The 17,184-nt window shown below is 41.3% G+C and overlaps 1 protein-coding gene across 1 annotated transcript; it reads left to right on the forward strand.

The window, feature by feature from the left end:
* The first annotated feature begins 2,570 nt into the window (after nucleotides 1–2,570).
* Nucleotides 2,571–6,628, forward strand: SLC30A1 (solute carrier family 30 member 1). Its single transcript, XM_033093095.1, has 2 exons — nucleotides 2,571–3,774; nucleotides 5,340–6,628. The coding sequence occupies exons 1-2, from the start codon at nucleotides 3,153–3,155 to the stop codon at nucleotides 6,239–6,241; spliced, it is 1,524 nt and encodes a 507-aa protein (XP_032948986.1). The 5' UTR covers nucleotides 2,571–3,152; the 3' UTR covers nucleotides 6,242–6,628.
* The last annotated feature ends 10,556 nt before the right edge of the window (nucleotides 6,629–17,184 follow it).

Here is a 17,184-nt window from a genome sequence, read left to right on the forward strand (position 1 = left end):
CCAGGGGAGCTGGTGAATAATAGAATGGTTTTCCTTCATTTAACCCACTCTTGGCTGTGCTAATACTATGCGAGGACAACCAGCTGAAAAAGGACAAATTTGAATCAAGGCACCAAATTATTTTTTCTACACAATGTTAGGGGAAAGAAAACTTTTTTGACTGAAATGTTTTGCTATTATGGAAATGATATTACTCTTTCTGGAGTGCATGATTGTAAGTTTTTACAACCTGGAAAATGTACTTCCGACTCCCTCCTCCTCACCCCCAACCCCACCAGGTTATGAAAAAATAAAGCACATTGTCTGGGAAATGGCTTACAAGAGAAAAATAAAATGCCTGCACAAAATAGTTTCTCATAAATGACTACTGGGTTGAACTGAACGGAACCCAAGAGTCTGTTTTTATATGGACCCAATCATCTCCCAATTCTGTCTGCTTAGTTATTCAAGGGATTGCTAGCCTGTTTGCTGAGCATCCCTGTCTTCTACATGTCCTTTCTGGTTCCTTTTTGGCTCCTTTTGGGCATTAAATTCTCACATTTGGAGGAATCTGTTTTTTTAAAATAAAAGGACACAGCAGCTCTCAATAGGAGGCAAAATGATCTTCTGTCTCTTGGCCATTTCTATAGGATCTCTTGACCCCTCAATGGGAAATTGAGTGGCTCCTCAATTTCTGTATTAGGAGGGGCTGGTCAGCAGGCTTGAAGCTGTGTTTACATATATGATCAGATAAATGTCAATTGTCCATACCAAAGGAGAAGAGATTATGGAAGTCCCCAAATCTATCTCCCCACTCGTTAGCACTGCCACCATCCAGACTTCACTTGAAACGGGCTCACTAAGGGCTAGTTCCCCTTAAAATCAGCTCGTGCGGCCCCTCCTCCCCCACCTTTCCCCAATTTCCTCACCTATTTAAGCAATATCTTCCTTGTCAGGTTAAAAACATCGCAATTATCTTTGTTAAATTGTCCTCCTCAGTTTTCACCCTCCCACTATCCAATTAATCATCAAATCATATCGATTCTTCCTTTGTAACATCTTGGAAACTTTCCTCCATTCTTTTCTATTCTGACAAAACAGAAATAGAAGATGAGGGTCCAGCTCTCCAGTCGGATGGGTGTGAAGATGAGAAACGCATCACACAAAAGTGAAAAAATAAAAAAAAGAAATATAAAACATTACAGAATAACATTGCTCCAAACAAACTTTACATACAGATCCTGAGGCACTGGTTAGCACTGCATTTGTCTTGTAGCAATCCAAAACAGTCGGGGGTCCTTCCTACGGTTCAGAGGCTGTGGTGAGGCCTTTGGGGGTCCAGCTCAGGCCACTCTGATTCCAGCCACTGTCCCACCCCACCCCCACCCCTGCTTTAGGATTAGGAAGCCTTCATTCCCAGACTAATTGATCTCCACTCAGAGCATGGCGCATGTATATCCAATCTAAACTAGTGTTGGCACAATTTACTAAAAGTATTTCATCGTAATTTAAAATGTTTATGTTTGTATTTTACCTCCACCTGGACGGAAGCACATTCTTCTGTATTCTTACTGCCCTTCCCCTCCCCCATAGCAACCAACAGAGGATTCTGCTGTTTACAGTTTATAAATGTTTGTTAAATCATAGAGCCTTAGAATTTTAGAGTCAGAAGGAATCTTAGGAGTTCCTCTTGACCAATCCTTTATAGATGAAGACACAGGTCTAGAGAGATTAGTTGACTTGCCCAAATCCATACAGCTGGCTAGTGGTAAAGTAGGGACCAGAATCCAGGTTTCTCACACTTGAAGTCTGTATCCTAAATTGTCCTTAGATAATTAATGACAGAAACATCTGACTTTACACAAGGTCTTCTGGGGATGGTGGTGATAGGGGTGATTTGCTTTACTTAAACATTTACAAAGATTCCGTCCACGCCACTCGCAGGGCCGCCTTGAAGTACTAGTAACTCCTCGGCTCGGTGTTGGGCAGAGTCACAAGTTACTTGCAGCACTAGTTTTAAGAGTCTGTCGCCTAATCTAGGTTCTTCTGACAGGAGGGCGCACACCGGGGCCCCGCACACAGGGGCTCCCCCTCCCTGGCCGCTGTCTGTCATACAGCGGCCGTGCGGCCCGCCCCACGTGGACTCGGCTCCCGGGATCAAAGTCTGTTTGCTACCCGGCCCCCGCAGGTGTGCGGTGGGCTGCGAAGACCCGCAGCGCCAGAGCAGGGACCTCGCCACACCTGCCCCTCCCCCTCCTGCTGCACGCGGCCCGCGCCCCCTACCCTCCCCCACGACGCCCGTCGCTGCACCCGGCCGCGGCCCCCCGGCCCACGCCCGACTCCAGGAGGAAACGGCCCCGCCCCCATCTGTTGAAGCCGCGACACCACCCTCTCCCACCCAGCCGAGCCTCCATCCAATAGCGAGCGTGGATGGGCGGGGCGCGGCAGCTGTCGTGAGGGGGTCCTAGCCAATGGGGAAGCATGCCGGGCCTGTTGGGCGGGGCGTCGAGGCCTTGTCACGCCTGGGTCCGTGTGAAAACGGGGGTTCCGAGTGCAAAGCAAAGTTTTTTTGTAAACCGTCTGCAAAAGCGGGGGGGCGAAGAAGGCGCCCGAGACCGGGCCGAGTGCAGCTGCCGTGGTCGCCGCCTTTTTAGCTCCCCTGGCATCGGTTCCTCGGCCCGAGCCACAGCGGAGGTGACCAGTGGAGGGAAGACCTGCGCGGAGAGACCGCAGATGCTTGGAGCCTTCGCAGCGCGCAGCTACCCGCCGCCCGCCTACTCCTGCTCGGGCACTTGGTGCTTGGGCTCCGGGAATCCCAGCTCCCCGCCGCCGCCGCCTCTGTCGCCGGGCTGCGGGTGTGGGGGTTGCTGGGGCTGAGCCGGGCCTCCGCGCCGGCTCGGAGGACGGACGCCTGAGGAGGTGCGCGCCGCCGGCTCGCCGGGGACGCCCACAGGCGCGGGGGCTCGGCGGCTTGACCCGGGGCTCGCCCCGAACGGCCCCGGAGGCCCCTCACTGGTGTCCCAAAGGCCCCTCAGCAGTGTTCCGAGCGGCCCACTGAGAGCCCCGCGCCACCCTCCCTCCTCCGTCGCGGGGGCTCAGACAGACCCTCGGCGCCTCGCCGCCACCGCCTCCCAGTGTCCGGGCCGCGTTCGGCGGGCCCTTGAGCCGCAGCCATGGGGTGCTGGGGTCGGAACCGGGGCCGGCTGCTATGCATGCTGATGCTGACCTTCATGTTCATGGTGCTGGAGGTGGTGGTGAGTCGGGTGACCTCGTCGCTGGCGATGCTCTCCGATTCCTTCCACATGCTGTCGGACGTGTTGGCGCTGGTGGTGGCGCTGGTGGCCGAGCGCTTCGCCCGGCGGACCCACGCCACCCAGAAGAATACGTTCGGCTGGATCCGGGCCGAAGTGATGGGGGCTCTGGTGAACGCCATCTTCCTGACCGGCCTCTGTTTCGCTATCCTGCTGGAGGCCATCGAGCGCTTCATCGAACCGCATGAGATGCAGCAGCCGCTGGTGGTCCTTGGGGTCGGCGTGGCGGGGCTGGTGGTCAACGTGCTGGGGCTCTGCCTCTTCCACCATCACAGCGGCTTCGGCAACGACTCCGGCCACGGCCACTCGCACGGGGGTCACGGCCACAGCCACGGTTTCCCTAAGGGGGTCCGCAGCAAGAGCAGCCGCTCCGGGGACAGCGACAGCAGCGTGAGCCCGGGCGAGCAGAGACCTGACCAGGAGGAGACCAATACCCTGGTGACCAATAGTAGCAACTCCAACGGGCTGAAAATGGACGGGACAGGTAAAGAGAGAAAGTCGCCGCCGCAGGTGGTTTGGTTTGGGGAGCCCAGACCCTAGCCCGGCCCGGGCGGGATGGTCTGCACGCCCCCTGGTGCTCAAGTGAGCTGGCGTTGCGCCGCCGCCTTCCCGCTCCCTCCAGGTCCCGCCTCCTCCCGCCCGGGAAGGAGTGCAAATAGGACCCCTTTCAGCCCGAGTGTTGCGTGCCAGGGGGTAGGGAGCACATCTGGGGGTGCAGGTATAGGGTCGGAAGGTGACTGTCAGCCCGCTGCAGCCCGCAACCGCTCTTGGCCATCTTTACGGGCTACCTTTTCAAGAGACTGTCTGTTGAGTTTTTACAGGATCAAAAATGCTTCCTAATTCAATTTCTTGGCCCTATTGGGAAATGGAGAGAATCCCCAATTCGTCTTTTGCTGTTGGCTGTTTGAAACGCAAGTAGTTCTTATGCCCTTTAAACAAGTTTCTCGATATTGTATGCAGAGCTACCTGTAGGCATTACTTTCCTGAACTCAAAACCCGGGTTAAAGGTTTCTTTTATGAACGGCAATGTGTGTTTCAGTTAATTGTCTAAAATCTAAACCTAATCCTGAAAGTCCTACAATTAGGACTTGTCTAGGCACGTTAAAATAAGAGTGATGGTAATTTATTCATCTTATAGTTTTAATGAGTGCTGTTCATTCTAATCATTAAGTGCTCTTGAAAGAAATTTGGAAATGTTGGAAGAAAGGAGACAAAAAGGAATCAACCAATACCGTACTACCCAAGCTCCATGACCGTAACAGTTTGGTGTATTTCTTTCCATTTTTTCCCATGTGTATTTATTTACCTAATTGTATGATACTACACAGTTTTCCTTTTTTTCCGAGATTCAGGATATTATGGTAATGAAATTCAAGTTGTATATTGAAAAAGGTTTAATAGATGAGTGAATTTCTTCTCATTCCTACTCTGCAGGGTGTTATTCCAAGAAAATTCAGCTGCTCCAGTGTATATATATCCTTTAACAGATTAATATATTTGGTTTAAGAGTAGAAAGGTAGATGGTGATCATTTATTTCCAACTTTTCTTGAAGGCTCTTGTCAGTTTCTAAACCCCCCTCCACCAACAGACTAATAAAAGTTTAAAAGTTAAATATGACACCTTAAAGACAAAGACTGACTAGAGCTTTGTGTCAAATCAGGCCTTTGTAATAGACATATCCAGAGTTGCATGTAATTTGGGGGGATAGCATTCAGTTGTATTTTTCCTTTTTGGTACATGCCAAAAAGTATAGCACATGTTCCCAGGACCCTCACCCCACAGCAAAGATGAGCTTTTTTTAGAGTGAGGGAGCTTGGAGGGTGGTTAGGAGAATGGAGAAACAATGTCATCTTAATGACTCTATTTAACCCTGGCCATTTTGTCCTGGCTTGTTCCCAATATGTCAATTTATATTAAATTGCCCTGAGCACATTTTAAAATTACGGTTTATGAAAAAATTTTCACCTCCTTACTTAAACGGAATGAGACAAGGATGTTTATAAAAATACTTTAAGTGTATTTGATTCAGAATTTGTATTTCTTTGCAGATCCAGAAAAGTCCAGAAAAGATGTAACGGATGTACAGTTAAATGGGAATCTTATCAGAGAAATTGACCAAATGGAATTGGAAGATGATAAGGATAAGGCTGCACAACTTAACATGCGTGGAGTTTTTCTGCATGTCTTTGGAGATGCTTTGGGTTCAGTGATTGTAGTCGTAAATGCCTTGGTCTTTTACTTTTCTTGGAGAGGTTGTCCTGAAGGGGAGTTCTGCTTGAACCCATGTACCCCTGACCCCTGCAAAGCACTTGTAGAAATGATGAATAGTACTCATGCAACAGTTTATGAAGCTGGTCCTTGCTGGGTACTATATTTAGATCCCACTCTTTGTATTGTAATGGTTTGTATACTTCTTTACACAACTTACCCATTACTTAAGGAATCTGCTCTTATTCTTCTACAAACTGTTCCTAAACAAATTGATATCAGACATTTGATAAAAGAACTTCGAAATGTTGAAGGAGTTAAGGAAGTTCATGAATTACATGTTTGGCAACTTGCTGGAAGCAGAATCATTGCCACTGCTCACATAAAATGTGAAGACCCAACATCATACATGGAGGTGGCTAAAATCATTAAAGACGTTTTTCATGATCACGGAATTCACGCTACCACCATTCAGCCTGAATTTGCTAGTGTAGGCTCTAAATCAAGTGTAGTTCCGTGCGAGCTTGCCTGCAGAACTCAGTGTGCTTTGAAGCAATGCTGTGGGACACGGCCACAAGCCCATTCTGGAAAGGATGCAGAAAAGGCCCCGACAGTTAGCATTTCTTGTTTAGAACTTAGTGAGAATCTAGAGAAGCCCAGGCGGACTAAAGCGGAAAACGTCCCTGCTGTTGTGCTTGAGTTTAAAAACACGCCAAACAAACAACCTGAATCATCTTTGTGAGTCTTGGAAAAAGGTGTGATATTTGACTTTCGCTTTAAACTGCAAGAGGAAAAAGACTCCATTGAAATTCTAAGTTTGCCAAGTAGTGTAATTGAAGTCCTTGTCTGGTCACACAGTTTAATTCTATTTTTGTAAGAACATAATGGGACTGCTTAACAGAGTTCTATATTACGAGTTTGTAATTCTTAGTGCAGAGTACAGCTATGCTGTACAATTTTGGGAAGCCAGTTTTAACACTATGTTACATTTTTGTTTAAAATAAGTATAAACCTTATATAACATAATGACATTTGATTTCCAGTTTTTCCATGGTGAAAAATTAATTAGGGGGATAAATAAATTAAAATTGTTACTGGAATTTCTCTGCTTTTCTTTTCCCCCAGTGTTACATATATATATATATTTTTAAAATCAGAATTAACTGCTAGAACTTTAAAATTCACAACTTTATTTCCTTTGACATTTTAGGAAATATATACTTGCCTTTTGAGATCATTACATGGCATAATGGCATCATATTTTAAGAGTGACTCCTCCTAGATATTAGGAAAAGTTCCTTTTTTTCTTCACATAGGATATATTAATACTAATGATCAGTTACTATCCTGTATTCTATATTGCTGAGTATTCTAATAAACAGTGAAATAATTAACAAATTGAACTATAGTTTACACATAATAGGGGCATATGGGGAGTAAGAGCACAGAAGAAAGTTTACCAAATTAAATATTTAGATTATTGTAAGTTAATATTCAGACTACATTTTTAAATTATTCTGAGAAATTTTCTCTTAACCAAAGTTAGTCTAAAATACAGACATGTTCACCAGCATTACTTTTTTTGAAAGATTGGCATCAGAAACACTGAGTTGAAAGTTTACTCACCAAATATATACAGTAAATATTTTTAAGGACAGTGAACTCAATCTAATAATTACATGTTAAATGCAAGCTTATTAATGGAATCTCTTAAATTTTGGGTGTTTTAAAAAACTTCAGAGTGAATGTCATTTCCTAGTGACCAATTCTGGATGGATTCAAATGCAGCTTTTCCAACAACCAGCAATGCTTGTGTTTTGCCAAGAGCCACTGACTTGGGGGAAGAAAGAAATCTGAAGGTTAATGCAGTTTGGATATTAGATTCTTACAAAGCAATATTAGTTAAGGTAAAGTTAGTAATTCAGATTCTGTAAGTCATCCTGTCTTGACATTGCTCAGATCTTCCAATAGTGGCTTATTTTTTAAGAGGCCACAATATCTACACAGGAAATTGTTCTTGGCTATTTTATCGTTGCTATGGATTTCAAATCCATGCACAAATGTTATTTAAGGGTATTTAAGTTATATTTTTCTTGATAGAGGTTATGCTTTGTGAAGAAACTATAGAATTTTGTCCTCAAAAGGATGAATATTAATATCAGTTATTGTGTATAGCTCTATTTTTTTAGACATAAGGTATCCTGACTACTTCAGTGACTTTTTATAGCTGACTACTTTTGGGATGGCTACCTTTTGGGGTTTGAAATAATTCATTGTTTAATGGGTCTTAAGATGAAAGCGCTGGCCTTTGACAGTTAACTTTTTAAAGGGATGATCTGGTAGATGGTGTGTTTCTTTTCTAGTATAAGCCTATTGCTGGCAATGGGCCTACTTAAGAGCAGCTGATTTTTCCAATGAGAATGAGGTAGTTTTAGGAACATAGTTTGTAAGTTCACATTTACTATAATGGGCCAAAACCATAACCTGCCAATTTGCAATACATCTTGAGCTTTTAATACTCTTATCTGATATTGTGTAATTCAATTCCTAAACTGATAGTTACTTTGGATTTTGCAGAAATGTTTTTTAAAAATGAAATTGGGGAATCTTATATGGGTGAATAAGAGAGAAAGCTTCAAATTGTACTGTATCGTGTACATTCCTGGTTTAACACTTTAATCTACAAAATATTAAGATCTCAATGCAGTTTGTTATAGAAACATTTCAGTAATGATACAATAGGAAAACTGATAAAATACTATATTCAGTGGGGTTTTCTTTACCAATACTCTGTTGGGTCTATTTCTTAAAGATTGTATAATGTATAAGAAATCAACTGAATGAGGATTTTTGAACCGGTGTATAAGCGTGGGGCAAGGGCTTTTTTTTCCCCCCCAGAAGTGCTTTGAAGGTAACAGCCTTTAGATTTCAGTTAGTTCACTTTTCATAGTTTTTAAGTAGCTTATATGTAACAAAGTGAGACAATACGAGTCTCTTTTTTCAAAGGACTTGTCATCATAGCAAAATCAGTGGGCACTGACTCACCTTTTGAGTTTTAGCAGAGAATTATTTATTTCTTTACAATGCACTTTCTAACCCATTTTTAGCTATATTAGCATTATCTTTTTAAAAAATGCTTTTGTATTTAAATATTGTGGGACTTAAGTGTCTTTTCTAAAATAGCTTATTCCTGCCTGAAAGAAAATGAGGGAAATACCCTGAATTATTAGGAGACTTAAACCCAATATTTAAATATGCTGTTTTATAACACTGCATCAGTTTTAGGAGGTGCATCTCTCCAGCTGGCTCTTTAATATTTGAGCAAAATCAGTGTATTTAGAATATACGTTTAGCAACTTGTCTGTTATCTCCGTTTAGTGAGAAGAAGGTGCTGCATGTGTCTGAATTAAAACCAACCCAGAAATTTTTCCAAGCCAAATGCAGCCTTAGTGATGAGAGAGATTTAATCCTCCATTGTCACCTTTTAGATTATGTGATTGGTTAATTTTTTTTTAAAGTCATCTGCATTGTAAAAGAATGGACTAGAACTTACAAAAAAAGGTCAAAAAAACTCACAAAAACTTTGCTGTATGTATTTTAGTATCTTAGAAAACAATGTTTGACGAACTAAGGTATGTAATTTGAATAGGAAAAATTTCCATCAAGAGCACCTTTGGAAAATCACAATAGGTAGAAGATTATGTTAACCCATTTGTGTCTTGTTTAGTATCCTCAGTTAAATTTGAACTTTTGGAAGTTTTGAGGGAAAAGACCCATGGAATCTAATGTGAAGTATTTAGTAGGCTAACTGGTATTGAGTTGAAGATTTTTACTGTTTATAAGCAGATATTTGAATGATATAAATGTCATCTACCTGCTGTCTTAAGATGTTCTCATACATAAATATGGAGAATAATTCTACAATATAGAAATATTTATTTTAATAGAGTTTCAGTTAAGTCATAAAACAGTGTTAAAACTCTTAGGAAGGTGGAGGGGTTTTTTTGCTTGTTCTTTAAATTGAAACTGTCAAATACAGTGTTTGACCATCTGAAATGGAAATTGTAATGGCACTATTTTGATGTAGCTCTACCTATGCTAAGTGGCAGGCGATGCTATTTTGTTTTACTAACAAGCTCTGGAATATTTAGCAGTCATTTTCACTGGCACAAGAGCTTTTTGTATGTCATTCAAATTTAAACTTTTAAACCAAAAATTTTATGGTCCAGTGTCTCTGGCAAAAAGATGCTGAAGGGAATGTAACATACAATTAATATGTGGTTTATATATAAAAACACACAAATTGCCATGTTATGGTTCTGCCTTGAAACAGCACAATGAAGTGTATCAGTGTATTCTGTGATTCTTTATGAAATTTCCATGTTGTGTTTTGTGTCTCCCATACCCTGTCCTTTGGGCCAGATGTGGCACAGTTAAATGCAACTATCATTTCACTAAATGCAGATGCACATAAAATGTCTTTAGTGCTGCAAATTTTACCTAACATTTGGTATGTTTTATGACTGTGCATTGTTTTCCAAAGCTGTTCCTACCTCACCATGAGGCTTTATGGATTGTTATGTATTATAAATGTTCTTTATGAGACAGACTACTGTGTTTCTTCTCATTTATTAAAAGTTAAGTAGAAAAATAAACTAATTTTTAAATACCTACTGCATCATTTTGTGCATATGGCCTCCCCTTCTATGCTAGTCTGGGTTATATAAAAGAGAGTTGGACTTCAAGTATTGAAAGGGAAATTGCAGCTTAACATAAGTGTTACTTGTGTGCAGAATGTCCTGGTTACAGGACAGTGAGGTAGAGGGAAACAAATGTGGGCAAAAATTGCAATAGAAATTGAAAGGGTAATAATAGTGTAAAAGCTCACCAACATGAAATACTCAATTATGTAGCTATAGGTTAACCTACTTCTTTGAGACTTGCTATTTATTTGTAAGCATAGTTACTAATAAGGATTATTAAGTATTTTGTAATTATATAATCCAGAACTATTAACCCGAGAGTGCATTAGTACATTACTTTGGTTATATGAGTTCAGAACTATCATAAATATAGTCTCATAAAGAATTTCTTTAAAGAACTTGTACTTCTGGCTGGGAGATAAACAGTTGAAAAATCAATTGGTAATAAATATCAGTAGACAATTAGTAGAATTGATAAATAGATATTTCAAAGGGACAGAAATCTTTGGAAAGGATTCAAGTAGGTTAAAATTGAAAGAAAGGGAAGTGGGTGTGAGGCACGGGGACATGGAATAATATAGAGAATTGAGGGTCCAGATGTAGGAGATTTTGTTAAAAGTGCCATGTCAGCTGGTTTGAATTTGGTTTTATAGGAATGGAGGAAACCATCAATAATATTTGAGTGGAAAAGGCGTATAGGATAGATTTGGAATGGAAGTAGACAAAGTGAGACAGGACAAGTCAGTTTACTAGGTATTCAATGCTAAGAGCAGGAGCAGTTCCCAAACAACACACACCCACTCTGCATGACCCCATTTCTATTGATTCCACACACATTGTTTTCATACTTGAGCATTTCTGAAATCAGACATGCACAGATACAATCAGTGGTATCTTATTGCTGTTGGCCAACTTTTTTCCTTATCTGGTTGTGTTTTTACTACTAAGGGTTCAGAAAAGAATTCTCAGGCAATATGGTCTTTTAAGAAGTATTTGCCAACATTCCCTGCAACAGTCTCATGTGCTGTGCATTGCACATCTGAATGAGAGCTACTCCTTTCGAATTAGATGAAAATACGCTAAGAAACTCAGTGGCAAAATTTGGTTTTAAGGAAATCTCAGACATTTCCAAGCCTTCAGAATTGACCATGTTTTCCACACACATACCCACCGCCCCAGCTGTAGCCTTCTCGACTTAACGATTTTTTGACTTTAGAGGGTGCAAAAGTGATGCTCACTCACTAGACACCGTACTTCGAATTTTGATCTTTTCCGAGGCTAGGGATGTGCAAATACGGTGCTCGCGTGATCCAGGGCAGCAGCAGTGAGCCACAGCTCCCGCGTGGCCACACGATCACGAGGGTAAACAACCGATACTCAACAGTGTAGCATTAAATGCACTTTCAATTTAGAATGTTTGCAACTGACAATGGTTTTCTCTGGAAGTAACGTCGTAAATGGAGGAGCCACCTGTCTGGCCTTTTTTTTCTTTTAAATCAAGTAACTTACGCCACTGTTGCTTTTGCTTATTTACAAACTCGTTTTCCTTTCAAGTCGTAAACACTGTGAAGTCAAGGCTGTCATCTTATTTCCTCAGGCTTTAGCACAGACACTAGTCATTCAAGGTGTTTGAATGGATATTCAAGAATGGCTGGAGTGGAAGAAGATACAGTAATAATATTATGAATAGCTAAAATGTACTGAGCATTTATTACATTCCAGACACATACATTTTCATCTAGTCCTTACAAACCATTAGGCATATTAAATTCCCATTTTACAGACAAACATATTAAGCATCTTACCCAAAGTCATCTAGTTAGTAAGTGATGGAACCAGAACTGGAGTTCAGCAAGAGACCTAGGAATCAGCAAGTGGCTTGCTTTCCCATTACTGAGCTGTCAACAACCTTTAGAAGTAAACTTAAAATGAAGAGTTCTTTTTCATTTTCACTCAATGAGCAGCAATAGACAGGCAAAACAAGTGAGGAAAAGAAGTGTTAAAGCATTTGACATTTATTTTAAAAAATCAGAGTAGCCACCAGATGACAGATCAGAACTTTCTTACCAAAGTTAGAGTTTCTTATGTTTTGGTTTAATGTCATTTTTATTTTTAACTCCGTGGGGGAGAGGACTAACAATCGATTTTAGAATTTAGGGCCTCTTGGTTTTAATTCACTCTTGTGGACTCGTGCCAATCTTTACAAACTAGTAGTGTTTTCACCTAAGCTACCGTACAGTGTTGCTTGAGGCATTAACTGCTTCTTCTAGAGCACAAAAACTGTGGCTTAAATATCTTTTATGTTGAAAACAGTGGGTCTTTAGGAGAATGAGGAGCAGAGGTGACTGAAGGAAACGTGGGTGAGGAGACACAGGGAGAGGACCATCTGCTTTTCAACAGGGGTGCTATTAGCATTTGGGTGAGACAATTTATCATAGTGCAGAAGGGTCCTGTGCATTTGAGTTGAGCAACCCTGGCCTCCTTCCACACAAATGCCTATAGCAACTCCCCTCCCCTGCCCATCAAATGTTTCAAATGTCCCCTAAGGAGGCGGTATGACCCTATGGGAAACCATAAAAGACTATCCCACTGGCTACTCTGCCAGTCTCTCCCATATGATCCAAAAGCTACATCTAGTCTCCTTTTACATAGACTGGTAACAGATCCTCGGCATTTCGTTTGCACTACAGTTTCATCCTTCTGTGCAGGAACCATGCTTCCATGTCTGCATCGTCAAATAGAAAGTCTGAGGGTTTGATTTCTGAGGCTTGTAACTATCGATAGAACCAGGTAGACAGGAGCTCCTCTGGTTGGCTAAGAAGATTGTTCTGTGTAAGAAAGCAGCGCAGGTGGGGCCATCTGAGTTGGTCATGGAAACCCTTGGCTCTCTCTTTAGAAGTATAAAGTAAAAATGGGTTTCTGGCAATATAAAGGGGTTCAAAACCAGTGCCTTTTATTAAAATACAAATTTGAATATTCAAATAGAAATTGAGAAAGACCCACCCTAATTTTTCTTTCTAATGACAAATGTCAAGGACAATATTGGACAAAATTTATCAGGACTTTTTATAGCCTGTAAGAAGGATGACAGACAATGACACCTGCCCTAGGCTCTTGCATCAAGTTTTCAATTCCTCTGGAAGGTGATGGTAATGAGGCAGTATTTATTAGTAAAGCTATTGGGTCTTGAGTTTCTACATATTATTAAAAATCAATGAGCTAAAAAAATTAGGTAGCATATTATGGTAGATGTTCATGTCTCAATTCCCAGAACCTATAATATATTGCCTTACATGGAATGTATTACATGGAATGCAAGTGTATTTACATAAGTTAAGGATTTGGGGATGGGGTGATCATCTTGGATAATCTGGAGGGGCTCAATATAGTCATAAGGGTCCTTATAGAAGGAGGCACGAGGGTCAGAGTCAGAGAGAAGATGTAACGACAGAGACGTAGATGACAGAAGTAAGGGTTGTGGTTAGAGCAAGAGATTTGAAGATGCTACACTACTGGCTTTGAAGATGGAGGAAGAGGCCACTAGCTAAGGGATGCAGGCAGCCCCTAGTAGCCGGAAAAGTCAAAGAAACGAGCAAAACACGACAAGAAACTCCATCACTAGATGATATCACTGGATGGTACCCTGGATGGCACGAAGCTCTGAGGGGCAGGGTACGGTGACTCAACCATGGGTGAGGGCTGCCCCATCTTCTAGCAATAAATAAATCTTGGGAAACTTGAAAAAATGTCAATGAAATGGATTCTCCCCTATAGCCTCCAGAAGGAACAAAGGAACACAGCTCTGCTGACAACTGTATTTATTCCAGAAAACACATTTTGGACTTCAAACCCCCAGAACTGTAAGGTAATACATTCAGTTTGTTTTAAGCCACTAAGTCTGTTGTAATTTGTTATAGCAGCAGTAAGAAACTAATATACATATATTAGTGCATAAATATAACTTATACACTAAATTTTTATATTGACCATTGCAAAACCTTTGTTCTCATTGGAGTTAAATTACTGACTAACTTGCAAGTAAAATTTTTATTAGACAAGGACTAGATACTATCAATGGTGGTATAACTTTTTGTTTCACGTGTATGCAATAATTTACATTGGATAAGTAAGTTAATGAAACACTGATCTGTGGTTTTAAGGTAGGAAGGAGATGCTGAGGTTGATTGGATATGTGAACTACAATGAAGGGTTTTCTTTAATTAGTCAGGTGCTCTGAGTTTGTTAAGATTTCAAGCTTAAGAGATAAATAATTCCTTAAGGAATTTGGTGGGAGTTCAGACGTCCTCGTGTCACAATGAGACACAATCTGAATGAAAGGAGAGCTCCCGGTGAGTGAATCAACCTTGTATGGATTAGAGATGTCATCTCAAAAACCCTGAGGCTTCTGAGGTAACCACAGACTAGCATTCATCACAGCAGGCTCCATTTTTTTCTTACGTTTCCTCCTTTTGTCCCACACAGAGCCTGCTTCCTACTCTTTTCCTCCTTCCTCCATTCTGTCTTCTCTCTATCCAGTTCTTCCCCACCCCCAGTAAGGTCCCTTATTAGGCATGGGACCTTGGCAGGTTGGATACCTCTTGGAGTCTCAGTTTTCAGATCTGTGAGATGGGGATAATGCATCCTTTATAGGGTCCTTGTGAGACTTACACGAGACAAAAACAAAGATTTGCCACATTCTATGTTCTGGCACTGTGCTGAGTGTTTTAGGCTGTGTAATCCTTACAATTACTCCATGAATTAAATGCTATTATCTCCAATTTAGAGAAGAGGAAACTGTGAGAGAATTGAGTAACTTCTGTAAATCTAAGAAGTAGGAGAACCAAAATTGAACTCACCTCTAAGAGGGTCTGTGCTCTTTTTTTTTTTTTTAATAATTAAACACTTTTTCTATTACCGTTGACATACAATATTATTATTAGTTTCAGATGTACAACATAGTTATTTGGGGTCTTTGCTCTTAAGTATGACATCCATTCCACAGAGTATCTAACACTGTCTCTGATCTCTGGGGGCTTCTCCAAATGCAGCAGTATAGCAAAGTGGTCAGCTCTGGAGTCAGACTACCTGACTTCAAAGCCCAGACTCACTGACTGATTGGCACTTGCGTAAGACACTTAGACTTTCTCCTTTAGTTGCCTTATCTGAAAAAATGAGGATAATGATAGCTTCTCTTAGAGGACTGTTGTAGATATTAAATGAATCAGTCTGAGTAAAACACTTTGAACAGTGCCTGCTCCTTAGTGCTCAATAAATATTAGCTACTTAGTTTATTCCCCTCCCATTTTGTACCTTTCCCCTTTTTTTCCTTCTTTCTCTTTTCTTCTCCTTCTTCTTTCTTTCTTCTCTCTCTCTCTCTCTCTCCCTCTCTCCCTTTTCCTAAGCCAATTAGTGACCCTTAGTAAGACTGATTCATCCCATTCTTGACTCTTGAGCTTATACTGTTCTCTTCAATAGGACCACAATTCTCTCTCTTTTTCAAAATAATTAGACTTTTTTTTTTCTTTAAGTAGCTTCCGTAACAAACACTACCTGCAGGAGACAGGAGGATCTCATGGACAAACAGATGTTTACCTAATGGTCTACACTAGGACTTCTACTTCTATAGGAAAGGGTTTGGGGGAGGAGGAGAAATGATTGAGGCTGAAAACAAGACAGCCAATTTCAACAATTCATGTAGGCTGTGGAGGAAATGGGTGTGAGGTGTTTTCGTCAAGGACCGCGTTGGGTGTGTGCTATTTGCCTTCTTGCTGCTGGGAAGCCTAACGGTGATTTCTGCTAAGGGTCAAGCTTGGACCAGTATCTCTGAGACCTTTCTAGCTGAGATGCGGGGATTTCATGAGATGTCCTTTTAAGGGGCAGAGCAATGGCCCAGTGGAAAGAGCCCCAGATGTGATTTTCCACTGCACTGACCCAGCAGGCCTGGCCCCACCACCTGTAGTTCCAGGAGACAGATCCAAAGGAGGCAATGACATCACTTCCATTCTTCTTTTCCTCGTCCTCTTCCTTCTCCTTCTTTTAAAATCAACGGATAAGACCGTTTTCACCTATTTTTTTAAACGAAACTATTTGAGAACCTCTGAGTGTGCAGGCAGGGAGTGCGCCCGAGGTCTGATGGGCAGTCTCCTGAGGCAGCAGCTCAAGCATTTCTCCAACCACCACCAGCTGCTGTGGGGGCTCCAACCTCCGAGTACTAAACTGCGTTTTCTCTCTCTTAATTATAACTTACAGACAAGTCACAGAGGAACACCTATTGGAAATACCAGTTAACGAACAGCAAAAAAATAATGATTCTTCAGATTTGTTTCACTATCTGCTTCCTCAAATCACTGTGTCGCATTCATGTGATAAATATTATTAAAGGTAATGAAAATGTCTACGCTCCTCCAAAATCCAATGTACGGAAGAGAAAAGATGGTGCTGATGCCGTCCCATCTGGTTTGTCATTTATTGGAAGTCAAGACTGCTCTTGCCCACAGAGTGGGATTTGTGGCGAAGGGCTTGCAAAGAGCAACCTGAAACCTTCTCCCTTACCTCATCATTTAAAGCAAAACACTAGCATTTTGTAAGGATTAAAAAAAAAAAAAAAAAAAAAAAAAAAACAGCTAATTTTGTTAAGTGTCTAAATTAGGTCCTGAATGCACTTTTTGTCTATTTTTTATGTTGGAATACCTGGTAATATATCAACTTATATCTTAAAACGATATATGTGTACATGTAAATATATGCGTCTATAAATATTTTTTATTGCTCAAATAAATAAAAGTCAGTTGAACAACTTAGGCCACTTTTTAATCAGTGAAAAGTTAAATGTGAGATCACATTTAGAAGGAGCTTATAGAACAATTTTAGTGACATATTCATCTAAAGTAAAAAGATTGGTTCCTTATAAATCACTTACTCTGTGCATAAGTGACAAAGTAGCAGGACCCGGTGCCAAATAAGATCCTGGTGGTGCTGGGGG

This window comes from Rhinolophus ferrumequinum, chromosome 22 (genome assembly GCF_004115265.2).
Source record: "Rhinolophus ferrumequinum isolate MPI-CBG mRhiFer1 chromosome 22, mRhiFer1_v1.p, whole genome shotgun sequence".
In the NCBI taxonomy this organism is placed as follows: Eukaryota; Metazoa; Chordata; class Mammalia; order Chiroptera; family Rhinolophidae; genus Rhinolophus; species Rhinolophus ferrumequinum.

What these genes read in the sequence shown, in the direction of transcription:
- SLC30A1 (XM_033093095.1), top strand. Translation starts at nt 3,153, where the DNA reads ATGGGGTGCTGGGGTCGGAACCGGGGCCGGCTGCTATGCATGCTGATG. An exon ending in GCTGAAAATGGACGGGACAG is followed by an intron (nt 3,775 to 5,339) that starts GTAAAGAGAGAA and finishes ATTTCTTTGCAG; the next exon opens with ATCCAGAAAAGTCCAGAAAA.